This window comes from Geotrypetes seraphini, chromosome 2 (assembly GCF_902459505.1).
Source record: "Geotrypetes seraphini chromosome 2, aGeoSer1.1, whole genome shotgun sequence".
Classification (NCBI taxonomy): Eukaryota; Metazoa; Chordata; class Amphibia; order Gymnophiona; family Dermophiidae; genus Geotrypetes; species Geotrypetes seraphini.
In genome coordinates, this window is record NC_047085.1 from 473,182,834 (window position 1) to 473,202,629 (window position 19,796).

Genomic DNA, 19,796 nt, shown 5'->3' on the forward strand with positions numbered 1-19,796 from the left:
TTCTCTATTAGAATGTGGTGGCATGAACCTATGGAGGTGCTGCATTGCTTTGCCAATTCTCTTAACAATTTATCACCAATTAGCGTGAACAAGAACCCTCACTTGATCAACATGATCATCATTAGTTGACGTTGATGGTCTTCCAGTTTGTGAAACGTCTTCCACTGATCCACAACCACTTTTGAAGCGTGAATACCATTTAAAAAACCTTCTACGACTAGTGACATGTTCCCCATAAGCCACTTTCAACATTTTATAAGTTTCTGCACCGGTCTTACCTAATTTAAAACAAGTTCACGCTGTAGTGCTGCTCATTGAGGTTGCACATGATGACAAAATAGCTGTTCATGAAAACACACTTTCACAAAAACTGCTGTAGCTCAGAGACAAAAACAGATATCAACAAATGGAAAAAAGGAGGATACTCGTGAGGTTTCAAGCATCTCAAAAGAATTTCCCATTGGTGTGCAATTCAAACTGTCCTGGAACCTTTTGAACAGACTTCATATATATTTAGATTAGAGAATGGCACAAATTTGTCCCCGTCCTCGTAGGAACTCAATTTTCCCATTCCGACCCCATGAGTTTTGTCCCCTGTCCCTACCCCATTCCTGTAAGCTCTGCCTTAACCACACAAGCCTCAAATACTTATGATTTTAAAGTGTTTGAGGCTTGTGCAGATGAAGACAGAGCTTGCGGGGCAGGGGCAGGGACAGGGAAAGAACTCGCCAGGACAGAATGGGAAAATGAGTTCCTGTGGAGCCGGGGAAAAATCTGTCCCTGTGTCATTCTCTAATTTGGATGTCTTTCAGTTTGGGTTTTGGAAATGGCCTTTTTTGTGCTTTCCGATTTAGACATTCTGCTTGAAATGTTCAAATGAGATTTAGAAGTTTGTTTTGAAAATGCCCATCCACTTATCTATTTGTGACTGTCTCTGGGAAAAGATGACTAAAATAGTGGATCTAAAATGTTGCGAATGGCTGATTTTTCCTGTCATGGGGTCTATAAGCAGTTTGAAAAAGCTGTATGTTTTCACTTCTACAACTTATTATTTTCATATAAAAGGATGGGTTTTGGATTGTTGTATTATAAATTGTTTGCCCTAACAGAATTTTCTTTTGCTTCTGGAGATTTTAGTCACCTTTTCCCAGAGATGGCCACATTCATTTTAATTACTTAAAATACTAGGGGTTCCTTTTACTAAGTTGCACTGGTAGCCCATGGCAAATTTGCGTGCACGCATACTGCGTTCCAGAAAATATTTTTTTACTTTCTGGGAAGGTGGCGTGTTAGGGGATGGAGAGTGGGTATGACTGCGCTAATCAGTTAGTGCATGAGGCATTGCTGTGTGCTAATTGGTTAGCATGGGAGCCCTTACCTTGAAATGGTCATGTGCTAATGGCAAAATTAGTGCATAGCTATTTATTCCCAAAATGGAAAAATTGGCCATTTTCTGGCTGTGGCAAAAGTGGCCATTGCAAGCAGGAAAGACCCATGTAAGGGGCATGCTAAGGACACTTATGTCGAGGCTTTAGTAAAAGGGCCTCTAGGTGCGCTACTACTACTACTGATTATTTCTGTAGCACTACCAGATGTACAGAGTCATAAAGAAGACAGTCCCTGCTCAAGAGAGCTTACAATCGAAACAGACAAGACAAATTGTCAAGGATATAACCAGCTTGTGTAGTACATAAATATTTATTTATTCATTCAATTGTCTATACTGTTCTCCCAGGAGAGCTCAGAACAGTTTACATGAGTTTATTCAGGTACTCAAGCATTTTACCCCTGTTTATGTACCTGGGACAATGGGGGGATTAAGTGACTTGCTCAGGGTCATAAGGAGTAGCATGGGTTTGAACCCACAACCTCAGGGTGCTGAGGCTGTAGCTTTAACCACTGCGCCACACTCTCCCCTCTGATGAACACATTTACACCTCCTACATATGTACCCTCGTATAAACCTTTATCAGATGATCTTGTGATGCGTACTGAAAGAGCTAACATGAGAGTTGTAACTGGGTAGGATGTGCTTGCTGGTGGCTCAGAGTGACAAGTTCAGCATTCTTAGGGTTAGTAGATTTTACAATGGTAAAATCCAGACCCATGGCCCTGCCCCCAGGCCTGCCCAGTTCCACGTAGCCCCGCCCCACTCCGGCCAAGTCATGCCCCATTCCGTCCTAGCCCCCCATGCCATCAACCTGTTCTTGTGTTCGGAGTTGCATCGGGAGGGCATCTGTGCATGCGCAGGTGTGATGTGATGATGTCACATGTAGGCACGCCTGCGTGTGACATCACCGCGTTGCTTCCACGCATGCGCAGATGCCCTCCTGATGCTGTCCCGAGCTGGAAACTTTTCAAAACCCAGACAAAGCGCTGGGTTTTGAAAAGCTGTCCAGACAACCGGACATGTCCATTATAAAGAGGACTTGTCCGGGTAAATCCAGACGTCTGGTAACCCTAAGAATTCTAATTTTGTCACCCAATGTTTAGTCAAAATAAGAAGGTTGCAAAGTCCTGGAAGTGCTCCTATGAGCCTTGCTCATTAAGGCCTGCTTTTCTAGGAATAGCATGAGGGAAGAATCCGGTTTTGAGGAAGGCCCTCTGGGTCAGAGTGTTTAGGAGGTAAACCTACAGCCTCAGCACCCTGGGGTTGTGGGTTCAAACCCACACTACTCCTTGTGACTCTGGGCAAGTCACTTAATCTCTCCATTGCCCCAGGTACATTAAGTAGATTGTGAGCCCGCCAGGACAGACAGGGAAAAATGCTTGAGTACCTGAATAAATTAATGTAAACCATTCTGAGCTCCCTTGGGAGAATGGTATAGAAAATTGAATAAATAAATATTGTGAAAAGTTTCAGCTTCTGATAACCAGAGCTGGTATTGTGATGTCATAATGCCTCATTCTACCAATGCCTAAGAGCCAACCTCATCAGTGATGTCACAATGACATGATTGCCCTTTACTTGGCTCACTTTTACTTCATTCTAGAGTAGGGTAGTGGCTAAAGCTACAGCCTCAGCACCTTGAGATTGTGGGTTCAAACCCACACTGCTCCTTGTGACCCTGGGCAAGTCACTTAATCCCTCCCATTGCCCCAGGTACATTAAGTAGATTGTGAGCCCACCGGGACAGACAGGGAAAAATGCTTGAGTACCTGAATAAATTCATGTAAACCGTTCTGAGCTCCCTTGGGAGAACGGTATAGAAAATGGAATAAATAAATAAAATCTTACGTTGATTTCTAGCTGCAGTCTAACAGCCTCTATTGCAGCTGAATATGGGGTGTAGTCTAGGATTAGTGATGGATTTGGAATTTAGATTTGATTACTTGTGCTCAGGATTAGTTACAGTTTCCTGAACCAGAACATAGCTGAGATAATGGAGGGTGATGGAGGGTGAAATGGCTTGTCCAAGCTCACGTGCAGAGTCAGTGGAAAAAACAGGATTTGACTTTCCTGGTTCTCAGGCATCTTCTCTAAGCATTGGGCTAGCTACGAGCCTGGCTGTATCTAGGTTTCCCTGGCTATCTTAGCTACACAGTGCTGAAAATCAGTGTTGACCTTCTGACTTCCTCTCCTTACCCCATCCTTGTCCTTAGGGATACTCACCGTTTGAGCTATTTATATACACAGTTCCTTGAAATCAACCTCCTATATCTTTAATACAACACTTTCTTTTTTATTTATTTACTTTCTGATTACCAGGCGTTGGCCGGATATTTATTTATCCCAATCTTCCGGTATCGATAGACTTGTATTCAGTGATTGCGCTTGGTGAACTTGGACTTAAACCGCATCGGGAGTGTCAGTATTCATCTCGGCGAGCCCGAAAACTATGGGTTAGACCAGACATGGGCAACCCCGGTCCTCGAGGGCAGGAATCCAATCGGGATTTCAGGATTTCCCCAATGAATATGCATGAGATCTTGTATGCACCGCTTTCATTGGGGAAATCCTGAAAACCTGATTGGATTCCGGCCCTCAAGGACCGGAGTTGCCCATGTCTGGGTTAGACACTAATATCTGTCATTTGTGATAATTTTTACATGTCATCCCCTTCCCACCCACCCCCAGTATTTTTTCCCCAGAAAGTAAGTCATATGTATACCAAATTTGGTTCAAATCTCTCCATGCGTTTTAGAGTTATCCTGGAACATACATACATACAAACACACACACATACACAGATACAGCATCCAAAGCAGATTCTTTGACAGGAAATATAACCAATTAGCATTGGATATTAGAAAAGAAAAAATAAAGAAAGAAACTACTTATTCTTAATACAGTCCACAACATGAAGGGGGCAAGAGAAAAAAAATCTTCTAGGAAAAAGGAGAATACGCAGGCAAATTCAAATAAGGAAATAGAGCAGTTTCCTCCAGCAAATTAAATACAGACTTGAATTACACTATATTTTCCTGTGATGCAAGTGAGATCCCTTTACCTTTCAAAAAAAAACCACATATGAGCTGGGTAAATAAAAAAACATCTGTTATCCTAATAAGAAATAAAATATTTATATAGAAATCTTAGTTGAAATGCAGCACCTAAAGAAATAACTTTATTACGATATGTAAGAAACTTTTCTTCTAGTTTGGGTCCATTTTGAGACATCAAGAAAAATGTAGATTTGTTTGAAATTATAATATGTCAACAACACTTTCTAATAAAAATTTGGCTCCTCTGCTCAGGGCAAGCAGGGACCTCTTGTGCGTGTGATCGGTAATAATGGTGGTGAGGCAAGAGATTTTATTCTCTTCATTGCAGTCATAAATTTCAGAACTAGATGTTTAAACGGTACCCTGATATCCATTGCAGCATCAGTAAGAATGGTCTTGATTAGTTTCTGCTGTAAGACATGTCTTTTGAAAAAATATTTCTTCAATACGTATCCCATGAGTCATTGGAGGAGGCACTCTTTATGCAATCTAGCCACTTCCCCATAAGCAGCACTTCCAAGCTGGAATAAGCGATAAACACACACAGAGGGACAATTGCTGTTTTATAGTTCATAACTGAGGACCTATGCGATATGACTTTTGAACGATCCATTCTAATTTGATTCCTTTGCTCTTGTTGTGAACCTGGGTGGAACACTGCCCATTTTATTTTCACACATATGAAAGATGAGGATCCCTGCTTCATGTGTACTTCCCATGTGTATACACGTGCATGTATCGATCCAAAAACTGAAGCACTCATTAGAAGTTACATGCACAACTTTGCAGGCGCATTCTGTAACATGGTGCATGTCACTTCTATTGTGCAAATCTCAAAAGGGGCCATGGCCGGGGAGGAGCATGGGCAGATCGTTGGCATTCCTAAAAGTTAGGCTTAATATTATGGAATATGCCCAATCTGCGCACAACTTAGGCACAGGTATTCAGGCCTGGTTTTACTTGGCCTAAATGGGTGGGCCCAAATATTATGCTGCGTTCGGCTGCTAAGTGCAATTCTATATATAGCGAGGCTCTTTTATAGAATCAGCTAAGTGCTGTTCATAAGAACATAAGACTTGCCATACTGGAACAGACCAAAAGTCCATCAAGCCCAGTATCCTGTTTCCAACAGTGGCCAACCCAGGTTACAAGAACCTAGCTAGATCCCAAGTAGTAAAAGAGATTTTGTGCTGCTTCTCCTAGGAATAAGCAATGGATCTCCCCAAGCCATCTCAATAGTGGCCTATGGACTTCTATTTTAGGAAATATCCAAACCTTTTTTAAACACCGCTGAGCTAATTGATTTTACCACATTCTCTGGCAACAAATTCCAGAGTAGTGTGAAGAAATATTTTCTCCAGTGTGTTTTAAATCTACTACTTAGTAGCTTCATCACATGTCCCTTAGTCCTAGTATTTTTGGAAAGAGCGAACAAGCGATTCACATCTACCCTTTCCACTCCACTCATGGATGCGGTGCTGGTGTGAGGAAGAAGGATTCCACTTCGTGTGCAACTGGACGACATTCTGGAGGAAGAGCAAGCTATTCAGGAAGGATGGACTCCACCTCAGCGGAGACGGAACGAGGCTGCTTGCAGGCAACATCAAGAGAGAAATTGAGAAGTTTTTAAACTAAGAAGAAGGGGGAAGCCGACAGTCGACCGAGAGCTGATGGTTCGGGAACCGGTATACCCAGAGGATACCATGCAGGAAGATAGCGGGGAAGACTCATCAGTTCATGGCCAGGACATAAATCCTGACGGATTGAAAGTGACACAAGAGGGAAGGAATTGCAAGAAAGTAACAGGCCATAAACTCAAGTGTATGTACACGAATGCAAGGAGCCTAAAGAATAAGATGGGTGAATTAGAAGCTATGGCACAAAAAGATAACCTTGACATCATCGGCATCACGGAAACATGGTGGAACAAGGAAAATGCCTGGGACACTGTGCTACCGGGATACAAGCTATACTGCAGAGACAGAGTGGGTTAAAAATGTGGGGGCATTGCCCTATACGTCAAAGAGGGAATTGAGTCTACTGGAGAAAACACGAAGAATAAGTTGGAGTCTCTATGGGTCAAAATTCCGGGAACAAATGGAGCGGAATCGAATATCGGCATCTACTACCAACCTCCAGGGCAGTCTGAAGAAATTGATGGAGAAATGACGGACAAGATTCAACGTAACTGCAAGTGAAGAACGAAGTTATTATGGGCGACTTCAACTATCCGGGGATAGACTGGAACCTAGGAACCTCCGGCTGCGGTAGGGAGACCAAGTTCCTGGATACTATAGGCGATTGCTTCCTGGAACGACTTGTCAAGGAAAATACGAGAGGATTCAAGACAAAGTTAGACAAGTTCCTGCTGAACAAGGACGTATGCTGGTAGGGCTAGTCTCAGTTAGGGCGCTGGTCTTTGAACAAAGGGCCGCCGCGTGAGCGGACTGCTGGGCACGATGGACCACTGGTCTGACCCAGCAGCGGCAGTTCTTATGGAGCAGAAGAATTTAATTAAGAGTGAAGATTTTGTGTTTTTATTTTGTGATGTTCATTTTATGTACGTTTTATTTTTGTAAACCGTTTTAGTTTTTAGACAGTATATAAATTTTGTAAATAAATAAAATAGAGCAACAGCAACTGACATCTTGGTTTGGCTTATTGCATCATGTGACTCTGAATATATTTTTTGACCTCCCTGAATTTCTTTCGAATAGAGGTTTAAACGAAAGTTGCAATTCAGTAAAATCTAAATTTGCCCCTGGAGCTTGAGAACAAGCAAGGATAAACTGAATCCTTGAGAACCTCCACCTCAATCTTCATTTAGTAATGTTGTGTCATCTGCACTGGTGCCATGTTAGAAAAGGCTGCGGCTCTTTCCACATTAATATCTGAAGGTAAAGGTCAGAAATGCATGAATCCTTCAAGCCTAGCAATTCGCTGACATTCAAATGTAATTTGTGGAGGACTCTTTAGCTGTAATTGAAATCAGCATTGTGAAAAATCACCCCACTTTACAAGGTAAGATCACTCAAGTATGCAAGTCAGTCTCACAATGTTGACTTCTTAATGTCTTGATGAAAATTTCAAGCACTGATAGTTTATGAGCTAATAAATTCCAATAGCTGACTGATAATGCATAAGAAATACTGTGGTTGAGATCCCTCAATATATACACAAATTTTACCATTAGCACTGCCATAGTAAAACATTTAGCTGTGGCAATTTGCTTCTGATTATATACTTTGAAAAGCTGCTGTCACAGCTGGACTTGATATATATTTTTGATAAACAAACTGGAACACTTCAAGGGCTCATTTCAAAACATCACTCAAAAAGTCTTCATGCTCGTCTCTTAGGCCAACCCAACATTCTTAGAGCAAACTGGAAGCAGAAATACTGTAAGGTGAATACTTTCTATAAATGGTTTCACACTTCCTCCACCGTTTCTTGCAGCTACAGACAAGATATTATAACTCATAGTAAAACACATGAATAAAAATCTTTCAGAGTTTTTGCTGCTTCAACAACCCTTCGACAACCGTAACCCATTTTTGTGGGGGGAATAGGAAAGAGGAAAGGAAGGTACTTGCCAAGTTCCCTCAAGCACAATGAAAGCCCCAAGTTTGAAGCAAGTGACCCTGGAAAAGTTCTGTATTCCTTTCTCACCTGAGCGAACTCTCTATCTGCTGTGGTGGAGGAATGTAGCTCTGTTGTCAGTGAAACTAGGGTTTCATTGAGCCCTTTGTTTAGACCAGCACCACCTCAATCTGGAATTGGCAAGGTAGGAGAAGTTCTTCCCCTGGTTTTCTCATCGTTTGAGGGGTCTCCTGTAGTGGTTTCTTCTCCATGGGTCATCAAAGTTACTGCTGGAGAAGATCTGCCTAGGCAGGCAAATTTGGGCAATCTGGCAATTTGAGGAGATGTAAATACTCTTGCAGAAGGTGTGGGTTTGCTGCAGCAGCCAACAATAGTGATTATGGACACAATTTGGGACAATTTGCAGGTACTTAATAATTCCTCAGACTTTGGAACAGACCACCAAATTACAATCTTTTTGAGGTTAAAAAGTCTTAGTAGCAAGAATTAAATGAAGTATTGGTGAAGGACAATGTTTATTTACACAGGAGAATGGAGGTTTTGGAGACTAAAGTCATAAGGAAAACTCTTAGGTTCCTGAAATTTTCCAAATCTCCATTGATATCTCCTCTGAAAATGTTTGAGAAATTACTTCCGCTAAAAGCTCAATATTTGTCTTTCTTGGTATCTTCTGAGTCTAGAAATTAAGGTACAGAGAAAGGCGATGAAAATGATAAAAGGTTTGGGACGACTTCACTATCAAGAGAGGCAAAACTGGCTAAGGCTCTTCAGCTTGAAGATGAGATGGCTTTGGGGGGATATGATCAGGTCTATAAAATACTTAATGGAGTGGAAAGGGTAGATGTGAATCCAGGGCAAGATGAATTCTTCGAGGGCCTCTAGGCACCCAAGTACGCTGGGCCCCTCCCACCCATGCTCCGCCCCTGTCCCACCCCATCCCACCCATGCCCCGCCCCCATTTATCTGTTTTCTTATTTCTTTATTTCCACTTGTATTTCTTTTTTTTTTTTTTTTAATTCAAAACAAAGATTAGCATACCAGTGCACAGTTTTTCTTCTATGCAACCCCCAAACATCTCTGAACATAACCCTCCTTCCTTCCCTTCCCACCTACTTGCCCAGGAATTTAACTCTGAACCCTTTCCATGCATATATGAAAATGTTCAAATATTTGTAAAGCAGTAATACTATCCGAAACATATATTAATAACCAAGTTTGCAACTCCTCTCAACTGCCTCACTCTATGTCGTCCAACTGTAACCCATATGTATGTATAAAAATACATACATATGGGTAACTACTTTAGTATGTTCTACTCCATGTATATTAATTTGTAACAAAACAAGGCAAGCGGTCCACCAAAGAATCTAACGTGGAACAAAAGAAGATAGGCAGCCAATAAGGAGAGTCAAATCAGGTATATTCAAGGTGCTCCCAGGAATCATGCTTGATGCATTTCGCCAAACAAGGCTGGTCAATGCTAACAGAAAACCATGTCTTTCATACACACAAGACACAGAACCATCCTCACCCAGTATGGAATAAGTAATCACAAACTAAACTCCCTACCCCCTTTTTACAAAAGCACGGAAGAGGTTTTTAGCGCTGGCTGGCGGTCTGAATATTCTGTGGTGTTCTGACAATCATAGGAATTCTGTGACCATCGGAGCAGTGCAAAGCATTCAGCATGCTGCCTTGTGTTATAAACTGAAGGAACGGTACAGTTTAGGGGTGAAGAAACAGTGGTACATATCCCCCAATACTAAACAAAATATAAAGATAGCAGATGTAAATTTGAAAAAAAAAAGAGAAATAACAAATCACTTTACAAATTAACAAATAAAAATAAAACAAAAAATGGAAAATAAGATACCATTTTATTGGACTAATACATTTTTTAATTAGCTTTCAGAGGTCAAACCCTCTTTCCTTAGATCAGTAAAGTATACTACTGTTACAGTATCCTGTCCTGACCTAAGGAAGGAGAATTTGGTCTCTGAAAGTTAGCCAAAAATATATTAAAATTAGTCCAATAAAAAGATCACCATTTCTATTTCTAAACATTTATCAACACAGCTAAAATACTACTTTATTCTAAAGCAATAAAATAAAAAATAGACTTTTTTTTCTACCTCTGTCATGTGGTTTCTGCTTTCCTCATCTTCTTGTCATTCACTTCCTTCTATCCAGTGTCTGCCCTTTCCAGAAAATCTCTACCTCCCTCTGCCATCTCTCCTTCTGCTCTCCCCTCCCCTCTTTGGTCTAGCATCCATCATCTTCCCTCTGTTCCCCCCATGGTCTGGCATCTCTCTCATTCCATCTCTCCTCTCCCCCCTGTGGTTTTTAGTGTCTCTCTCTTCTCATTTCCTCCACTCAGATCTGATATCTCTCTCCCCCGTTTCTGGGAATTCTCTTCTCTCTTCCCTTTTCTTCTCTGTTCTTCCTTCTCTATTTCCTACCTCCGTTTAAATTAAATTCTTTCTTACTATTCAGTCCTCAGTTTCCATATTTTCACTGTATCTACTCACAGCTTGCCACCCCTTTCCTTCATCCCTCCTCTATCTCACTAACTCTATCTTCTTCCCCCCATTCAGCATGTGGGAAAGCAGCAGAAGTCTGTTTCAGCACTTACTTGTAAGATCTCTTTATTACTGGAAGCCCCCATCTGAACAAAGTTAAATTTTTTTTTAAAGTCTAGAACTTTTACTTTCAAATGAGCCCTCTCTACATCTGTCTTAATATTAAACCACACCATGCGGTGATCATTGGATGCCAGATGATCACCCACCGTAACATCAGAAACACTTTCCCTATTTGTAAGCACTAAGTCCAGTATGGTCCCATCCCGCATGTGTTCCATTACCAACTTCTGGAACAGTTCTTTTAGAGAATCCAGAATCTCCCTAGTTCTAGAAGACCCTACAATAGGGATACCCCAATTAACATCTAGCATCTTAAAATCATCTATAGTAATACTTCCCCTTTTACAGCTTATTCTGAATGTCTGCTATTAAATCTCAGTCCACTTCTTCTGTCTGTGAAGGAAGCCTGTATATCACGCAAATGTAAATACATTTTCCATTCCCTCTTTCCAGATTTGACCCACAGTGCCTCTTCCATACCCTGCAGATCATGCAATTGTGTGGCTTTAATACGATCTTTAACATATAACACCACTCTCCCTCCTTTTCTTCCTACCCTGTCTTTCTTTAACAGATTGTAGTTCAATATAACTATATCCCAGTCATGGTTCTCTGTGAATCATGTCTCCATGATCACCTTAAATCCAACTCAGCCTCTTCCATCACAGCCTGTACAGTAGATCCAGCACCTTGTTTCCCATACTTTGAGCATTAGTATATACTGCTTTCCAGACATTGCCCCTTTTCCTGTTTATACAGAGGTTTTTGGTTATTTACTTACCTGAGGTCTTATACTCACCTGGGGGCTTTGATCACCTGATGGCAGATAAAGGCCGAATGGCCCATCCACAGTATTCATTGTCTCCTCTCCCTAAGTTCTACTCTCCTCCTTAAGTGGAAAAAAAATATGGAATCAAAACAAAACTTGTTGGTGCTTAGATGGCAAATCCATTAATAGGGAAATAAGGTCATGAGTGATAAAACACGGTCTTTATTTTTCATTATAGTGCAAAGAACAAGGATTCTGGCAACAGGCGGGGCTTCCAGTAATAAAGAGATCTTACAAGTAAGTGCTGAAACAGACACTGTTGAAAAATCAATTTGTTGGTGAATTTTCACAAATCTACATTTTTGATGTGAAATAGGAATGTAATAGAATAGAGAGATCTTTGACCCATCTTCATTGCCATTTTGAGCCAATCAGGGCCTTAGGCCCTTCCCATTGCATCCCAAGATGCATTGGGTGGGGGAAAGCCCATTATTCGCAGCACGCAGCCCTACAGGAAGGACATTTTTTCTGCTGTGTTTGTGGACATCTTGCCCAAAATGTCCAACCGTAGACTTAGATTTCCTTTTGAAAATGCCTCTCTTTGTCTCCACCACTTCTACAGGGAGACTATTCCATGCATCTACCTAGATGTCATAAGGGAGGTAAAATTCCTAGATGTCATAAATGACTGCTTCTTGGAGCAACTGGTCTGGGAACTGACAAGAGGGGGAAATATTTTTGATTTGGTCCTTAGTGGAATGTAAGACATATTGAAAAGATAAAAAATTATAAATTCAGTTGCATATGAATGAAAGTTAAGCACATATATCTGTATGGAGCCATTTTGAAAGGAGTCAGTTCCACCTTTGTTGCTCTTTAAGAAGCGTGGAGAGAATTAAACATTAGATGAATCCCCTGAAGTAGCCAATAGGAGCGAAACAGAAGGACTTTTCTGTCGGGATAAGAAGTCAGATATGAGAAGAAGAGAGGTTTTTCCATTCATGTACCCTCAGATGAGTAACTTCTTTTACATCTGATATGACTGTTTTGGATTCCACGTTTGTTGAAATCGCTTGAAATCTTTGAAGCTGAGTTGTTGCCCTCGCTAAGATTTTAGATGGTTTGGGATTTCTTTCGCCTTTTTGACACATTTTATGTTAAAAGAATATTGAAAAGATAAAAAATTATAAATTCAGTTGCATATGAATGAAAGTTAAGCACATATATCTGTACGGAGTTTTTTTTTTACAAACCAGTGATGATGCAAGCGGCTTAGGGTACTTGTGTAGTCCCGGCCACTTGCAATTGAGGTTTGTTTTTCTCCGTTTTTTTGTACCTTTCATTTTATACACAATTTGTGTCATGTTAGCAGTTCTATTTATGTGGTATGAATGAAACCCTCCTACTAAATATTATTTACAATACGTTCTTAGTTATTATTTTCTGTTATATACGATTGTATCCCTTGATGCATTTACCGTATTTTCACACATATAATGCGCGCGTTATACACGATTTTACAAACCGTGCGCGTTATACATGTGAGCGCTTTTTACAACTTTTTTTTTTCAATCCGATCGGCATCCCCCAGCGCAGGAAGAAGGAGGATCTCTCCCGCACCGCACCGCCCAGCCCAAACCAACGAGGGAGGATCTTCGGGCACTGGCACTGGCACATCCTGTGCATTGGTGCTGGTGCCGGTGCCCAATTGGGTAAGAGATGTTTTGCGGTGCTGGGGGGGATGTAGGATCGCAGGGGAGGGGGGGGGTGATGCGAGCGGGGGGGGGGAGGATGCCGGTTCGCAGGGGGGATGCCGGATTGGATTGAAAAAAAAAAGTTGTAAAACGCGGTTAAGCGAGCGGGGGGGGGGGGGAGGAGGATGCCGGTTCGGAGTAGGCGGGAGGAGGTTTTAGCATGCGCGGTATATTAAATTTTTTTTACATAAATTTGTGTTCCCCGCACGCTATACCCGTGTGCGCCTTTTACACGGGTGCGCGGTATATGGGTGAAAATACGGTAGTTGTACTACATGGATGAAAGAACACAAACTAAAACTGAACCCAGACAAAACAAAATTTATACTTCTCGAAAAAAAACAAAACCCCAACCAAAACAAACTCAGTAATAAACTCAATCACATACCCCATTCAACCCACCCTAAGACTTCTGGGAGTGCTGTACCATGCAATCTCAAATTAACAAAACAATACAGAAATCATTCGCGGTCATGCGAAACTTAAGGCAAATCTGAAAATTCTTTGACAGAAAACAATTCCAGCTCATGGTCTAATCCCTAGACCTAGGAGTTCTGGACTACTGCAACATCCTCTATGTTCCCTGCCCCACAGTAATGGTAAAACAACTACAAACAGTACAAAACACAGCCCTGAGACTGATCTATTCGCTGAAGAAATACGACCATATCACCGCCGTGTACCTCGACTCACACTGCTCCCAACACAAGCAAGAATACTATTTAAAGCCCTTGACATACCCATGCCCCTTCCAGTAACCATACCCTTTTTGGAATTGCACCCTATGAACTCTGGGTGCATCTGTTATAGAGTAAGGTATAGGGCAGATCAGCAGCTCCTTTAGGTTCAAACAATTTTTATTGATGCAAACAATAATGCTATCAAAACAGTGAAACACAAAAGATTTATAGTACAAATATTGAGGCATCATATTCAACAAGATCTCAAATAAATACAGGAGATAAGAACAGCAACAACCCCCCCCCCCCCTCAATCGACTCATGGCAAACAAGGCTAGAGTCGGCAGAATGACCCTCCGAGGCCCTGGACTCTGATGAGCTCCGAAGAAGCCATTCCACCTCCCTCCCCCAACTCATCCCCAATACATAAACCTATGACTAAATGCAAGAATCATACGAACCCCCCTTCCTCCTTCTCCAGAACCTCCTCCCTCCCCCCCACTCCCCATTTTACCCCTTTTACAAAGCCTCAGCAGCGATGCTGCCTTAGCAAATGCACTGAAGCCCATTCAATTCCTATGGGCTTCGGTGTGTTTACTGCAGCAGTATTGCTACTGCTGCTTTGTAAAAGGGGCCCCTAACTTCTAATTACTGCCAGCTAAGTGCTTGATCAAATCAAGTTTCATTACAATTTTGATAAAACGCTAATCATAAATTCTAGGCGTTTTACAATAAAAAGGGGAAAAATTTAACAGACTAGGTACAGACTGGACGATACTTGACAAACATGAAAACAACAGGAGAGTAGGGGGAAGCTTCAATTTAAAAGAAAAGAAGCCATAAAGGATAAAAAACAGAAGGGAGGCTAGGGAGATCAGAATATTAAACAACCTAGGTCAACACTAAACCTATTCAGCATTCATATGCATCTTGGAAGAGGAAGCATTTTAAATTTCCCTTAAATTTATCTTAGTTTTGTTCAGCCCTAATATGAGGTGGTAAAGAGTTCCAAACTGCCAATGACTGATTGTTATTGCCTAATTAACTAATTAGTTTATGCGTGGATCTGCACTCCATTCTCAAACTTGCTTACCCAACTTTGGGTGGCCTGTGCAGAATCTGGTGGTCAGCGCCCCCTAAATAGGAGGAAGAAAGTGCTCCCGTGTTAGCTTTTTGCATATATTGCATTCTAATGGCAGCGTTACTGCGCAACCTTTAAAAAAAGAGACAGAAAATGCTGCATAAAATCTGGGCTAAGTGTGCAGGAGAGTCCTTATTAGGATGCGCTAAGCCCAGATTTTAAGCACTTTAGTAAAAGAGCCCCCCAGTGACTATCATCAAGGACACGGACCACCTCATTTTCTTTTAGAAATGATAGAGGCTTGGAACCTTAGACGGGGGTGAGCTAGAGGCAATTGAGCTGACAGGAAGTTCCAAAGAGTAGTGATCCCTGTTTGAATCCAACATTGGTGTTGGTTTGCCTCTTGTTCATTCGTTAAAGGCAATTCTACTGAGGTAAGACTAGTTATTGTTCTTTGTTTCATTCTCTCAATTAACTAGTGGTTGTACCTTTTCCAGGTTCTATCAGATGTGTTCAGTGCCCCAGTATATACGATTGACACCACTAACTCAGCTTGTTTAGGCTGCGCTTACAGAGCAATTCACGGTAAGGATATGAATGAAATCACAAATAATGGTGAAAGCAATAGAATTCTAACTGTGTAATCTCTATTACGCTTGTCTGCTAATGATCCACTATTTTATAACAGCAGAGTCAAAATGTTACATTTAAAGATACATATAAGATGTTTACGCCTTACATTTTGAATTATGCATTTGAATCTTTTGAAAAGAACCTTTAAAAAAAGCCATGGTGGAATGTGACATTACTATACTGTAGTGTTAATGAAAAGGGAGGTGAAGGGACAAATACAGTATATGATTTTTAATCGGGGTATAAATACATAAACATCAATTAGAATACAATGTGATAAAAATGCAAAAAAAAAAAAAAAAAATAGAAAGAAAGCTTGAAAATTTGGGGAAGTCAAGATGGCATTGAGGATGGACATTTGAGTGAGTAGCTCTCTGACTTCCCGTTTGCTCCAATGCTGCCACTTTCTCTGGTGAAACCATGAGGAAGCGGAATGGGGCGCCTTGCTCTTACCCTCTGGTGCCAGTTACTTCACAATGAAATTTGATCCAGATGATGATTGAGGGTGTCATTTCATTACCCGCTCAGCGGAACCAGTCCAGCCTACTTCAGGAAGCAAACCAAATTCATTGGCAGACCTTAGTTCAGATTTGGTCTCACTGAGCCCGGAGTAGGGTCTGATTCTTCCCCAAAACAGAAGCATGTCAGATTTGGGAGAGAATGGGGAACTGCTACCCCAAGGGGGATTCGCAGTTACCAGTGGTGAGGGTCGGTAGTGCAGGACTCTTTTTTGAAGAATGTTCAGCTAAAGACTGAAGATCACAGCCCCACTCTGTAGGAGAGGTGAGAGGTGCTTCCAGAGAGAATTTCTTGGAATTTGGAGAGTTTATAAAGCCGGCCATAGTTGATTTGGATACCTTGTGGCCAACTATTTCAGTTATGGACTCCAACCTTAGAAAACTTCTTACAGCCTTTAAAATGGAATGTGGAATTATTAGGGAGCATTGCTCTGTATTCTTGGTGAGAAGCTAGGGAGACAGGAGGGAAAGATAACAGCAATGAATAACTTGGAGCTGGAATTGATTAAATCAAGAACTGTTATGTCACAGAAGTTGGAACATTTGGAAAATCAATTAAGGAAGAACAATTTGAGATCTAGAAATTTTCCACAGTGTTCTATGTCACCTATTGAAATAGCACGGAAATATTTCCATGAGGTCCTGGCTATCCCTATGGATAATCTTCCCCTAATTGTGAGGGTGCAATATTTGGATATTAAAAGGGAACCAGGAATTTCAACCTCAGTTGGAACTCCAAAGCTTAATGTAGAGAACATAGTTGGAGAGTTCTCTAGAAGTCATCACAGACAGAAGGACACTTCTGGTTGCCTTTGCCTTTATTTCCAACATATTAATGATCAGTTCTTTGGCTCTACTATTCATATATTTCCTGATATTTCTCATATGTCACAAAAGTGTAGGAAATAATTCTTGCTTAACAAAAACAGACAGAAAAACTCTACAGACAAAAAAAAAAAAATCAAAAGATCAACCTACAAAGTAGAGCTGGAAAAATAGTTCAAAAAATATTATCAATGGTGCTCTATGTATGAGCAGAATAAATATCCGTGACCATAAGATTCTTGCCTGCAAAACATTTAATGTACAAGAGGGAAATAAACCTCGGACACCTTCTAATGTCATTTCAAAACAGCCGAAGCTGATCAATCGAATGAGATTTCATGTAATCATAGGTCATAAAAAACTCTCTTGTAAGTTTATCAATAACCTAATATGGTATAATAACGAACTATCAATAATAGTCTAACAAAATGACTTAACTTGTGGTTAATATAAGAACATAAGAATTGCCGCTGCTGGGTCAGACCAATGGTCCATCGTGTCCAGCAGTCCGCTCCTGCGGCAGCCCTTAGGTCAAAGACCAGTGCTCTAAATGAGACTAGCCTTACCTGCGTACGTTCTGGTTCAGCGGGAACTTGTCCAACTTTGTCTTGAATCCCTGGAGGGTGTTTTCCCCTATAACAGCCTCCGGAAGAGCGTTCCAGTTTTCCACCACTCTCTGGGTGAAGAAGAACTTCCTTACGTTTGTAAGGAATCTATCCCCTTGAATAAGCATGTAACAGATTGAGGGGTTTTCCCTCCACCATGCAAATATTATATAGTCAGAAAGAGAAGGGACTACATGTCCCACCATACTCTGAACTGTGAGGCTCAGTGCTGAATCACAGGGACAAGATTCACAGGACAGAGGTATTTCTATCCAGGCTGGGTTCATTCTAGAGAGAGATTTAAGTTCTGATTCCAACAGGCCCCATTTCACCCAATGCTTCGTCAGGGAATCAGTGAAAAAACTGTGGAGGTTGGAACAACTCCAGTCCTCCAACATCATACCAACCAGATGTCAACTAAAGGGGAGGAGGGTCAAAAATTTTCATCTTGAGTTATAGCCCCTTAACAAAATGAAAATTCCCCTAAATGACACTAAATGAACATTTTTTGGCTACTGATCCCTAATCTTCTTGGAGAAAGTAAATCACACACACACGTGACATGCTGGGCAAATGGGCATTGCTCCTGCCCGAATGGATTTGCCCCCCCCCCAACTTGATCACCAGTGTTTATTTTATTGGGGAGTGGGGGATGAGAATGGGTGACTGCAAGGAGGGAAGGCCAGAAGGGGATCATTGTGGGGGGAGGGCTGTCATTGGCATGCAAAACCCTGCTTGTTTTCATTTGGCAGAGACAGGAAACAACAGAGGAAATGTTGTTAATGACTGCTCATCCCTAAAGGAAATCAAGGTTTTGTGACTGGCCAGTTTCCTGTTGCTTCTTTGACCCTCAGCTTATGCCAGGAGCCCTCATTCATAACTATCCAGGGATTACTTTCTCTATTTTTTTTTTTCAAAATTTCTTTATTTAAACTTATGAAACATACAAACACAGCAATACAACCAGGCAAAAGTAGACAAAATAAAGTCATCCGTGTGAGTCCTTAATGGAGACTTCAAGGATCCATACCCTACCATAAAGAATTACTTTCTCTATTTTATATCTCAGATTCCATAATAATTTTGCTTTGGATATCCATAATAATTTCAGGATATCCATAATAATTTTTGGATACAATTACATAGACTGTCTATGGTGAATCTAGCTGCCAGTGACATCTAACAAATCAACTTTTTTGCTTTCTTTGAGGCATCCAGATCACTCCAGTGATCTAGTAGACTTAATTCTGGGACCATATTGAATGGGAATTCCACCTTCTGTGTAATGACCAAAAGGCATACTGTTCATTATGAATGTTAAATCAATGTGACTGCGTAGGTCTCAAGGCACGAGTTTGGAACCACTGTCTTGAGCTGTGACTGGTGCTGCATTTCATTTATATGCTGTGCAATTTTTGGTTTAAAAAAAAAAAAGAATTCTATTTCAATTATTGTATGTGTGATATTTGACATATGACACTGCTGCTTTTCTTAGCTATGTTATAAAATTCAGTAATATCGGGGACGATATTCAGATTACCAGGTAGGAGAGGTTCCTAATCAGTTTTTTCCCACTGGTGTGGTGATCCCCGGATTTTCAGCGGCGGATAGTGCCAGGGCGATCTGGGAGCATAATCGGGGCAGAGCCAGAAGTTACCCAAGTATCACTCATAAGTGGTGTTGCCAGATGGCTAATTTTGGGCAGATTTGAGCTCAAAGTGGATGGGCTTGTCCAGTGGCGTAGCAAGGATTAGAGGCGCCCGGGGCGGTGGCGCCCTTCCCCCGACCTCATCTTTGCCCCCTCTGCCGTGCACACCCCACCCACTCCTTCCCCGATCCCGCCTGCTGCGCGCGCCCCTTTCCCTTCCCTTCCTCCGTAACTATAGTTGAAGTTGTTGCTTGTGGTGGTAAACAATGTGCTCCTCACAACTCCATCGGCTATCCCTCTGAGGTCACTTCCTATGTGCGGCACCCAGAAGTGACATCAGCAGGAGAGCCGATGGAGTTGCAAATTGCACATTGTTGACCGCCATGGACAACTTCAACTAGACGTATGGGAGAAGAGAAGGGGGCATGCACATGGAGGGGAGGAATAGGAAGTGGGAGGGGGGGCGGAGAGGAGGAGGGGTGCCGCCCCCCCCTTAGTATGCCATGGGCCTCTCTCTCTCTCCCTTCCAGCCTCTGTAGCAGACTCTCTTTTTCCCTCCTTTCCCACCCACCCCATGCAGCTTTTCTCTTTCCCT

General features: G+C 41.6%; 1 protein-coding gene across 6 annotated transcripts in view; it reads left to right on the plus strand.

Moving 5' to 3' along the window:
• XYLB (xylulokinase) overlaps positions 1-19,796 on the plus strand; it is a 162,742-nt gene that overhangs the window by 125,338 nt on the left and 17,608 nt on the right. For all 6 annotated transcript variants that reach the window (XM_033931698.1, XM_033931697.1, XM_033931696.1 and 3 more), the window contains 2 exons: positions 11,696-11,754; positions 15,470-15,557. In XM_033931698.1, the coding sequence (XP_033787589.1) occupies positions 11,696-11,754; positions 15,470-15,557 (147 nt within the window). The remainder of the gene's footprint in view (positions 1-11,695; positions 11,755-15,469; positions 15,558-19,796) is intronic.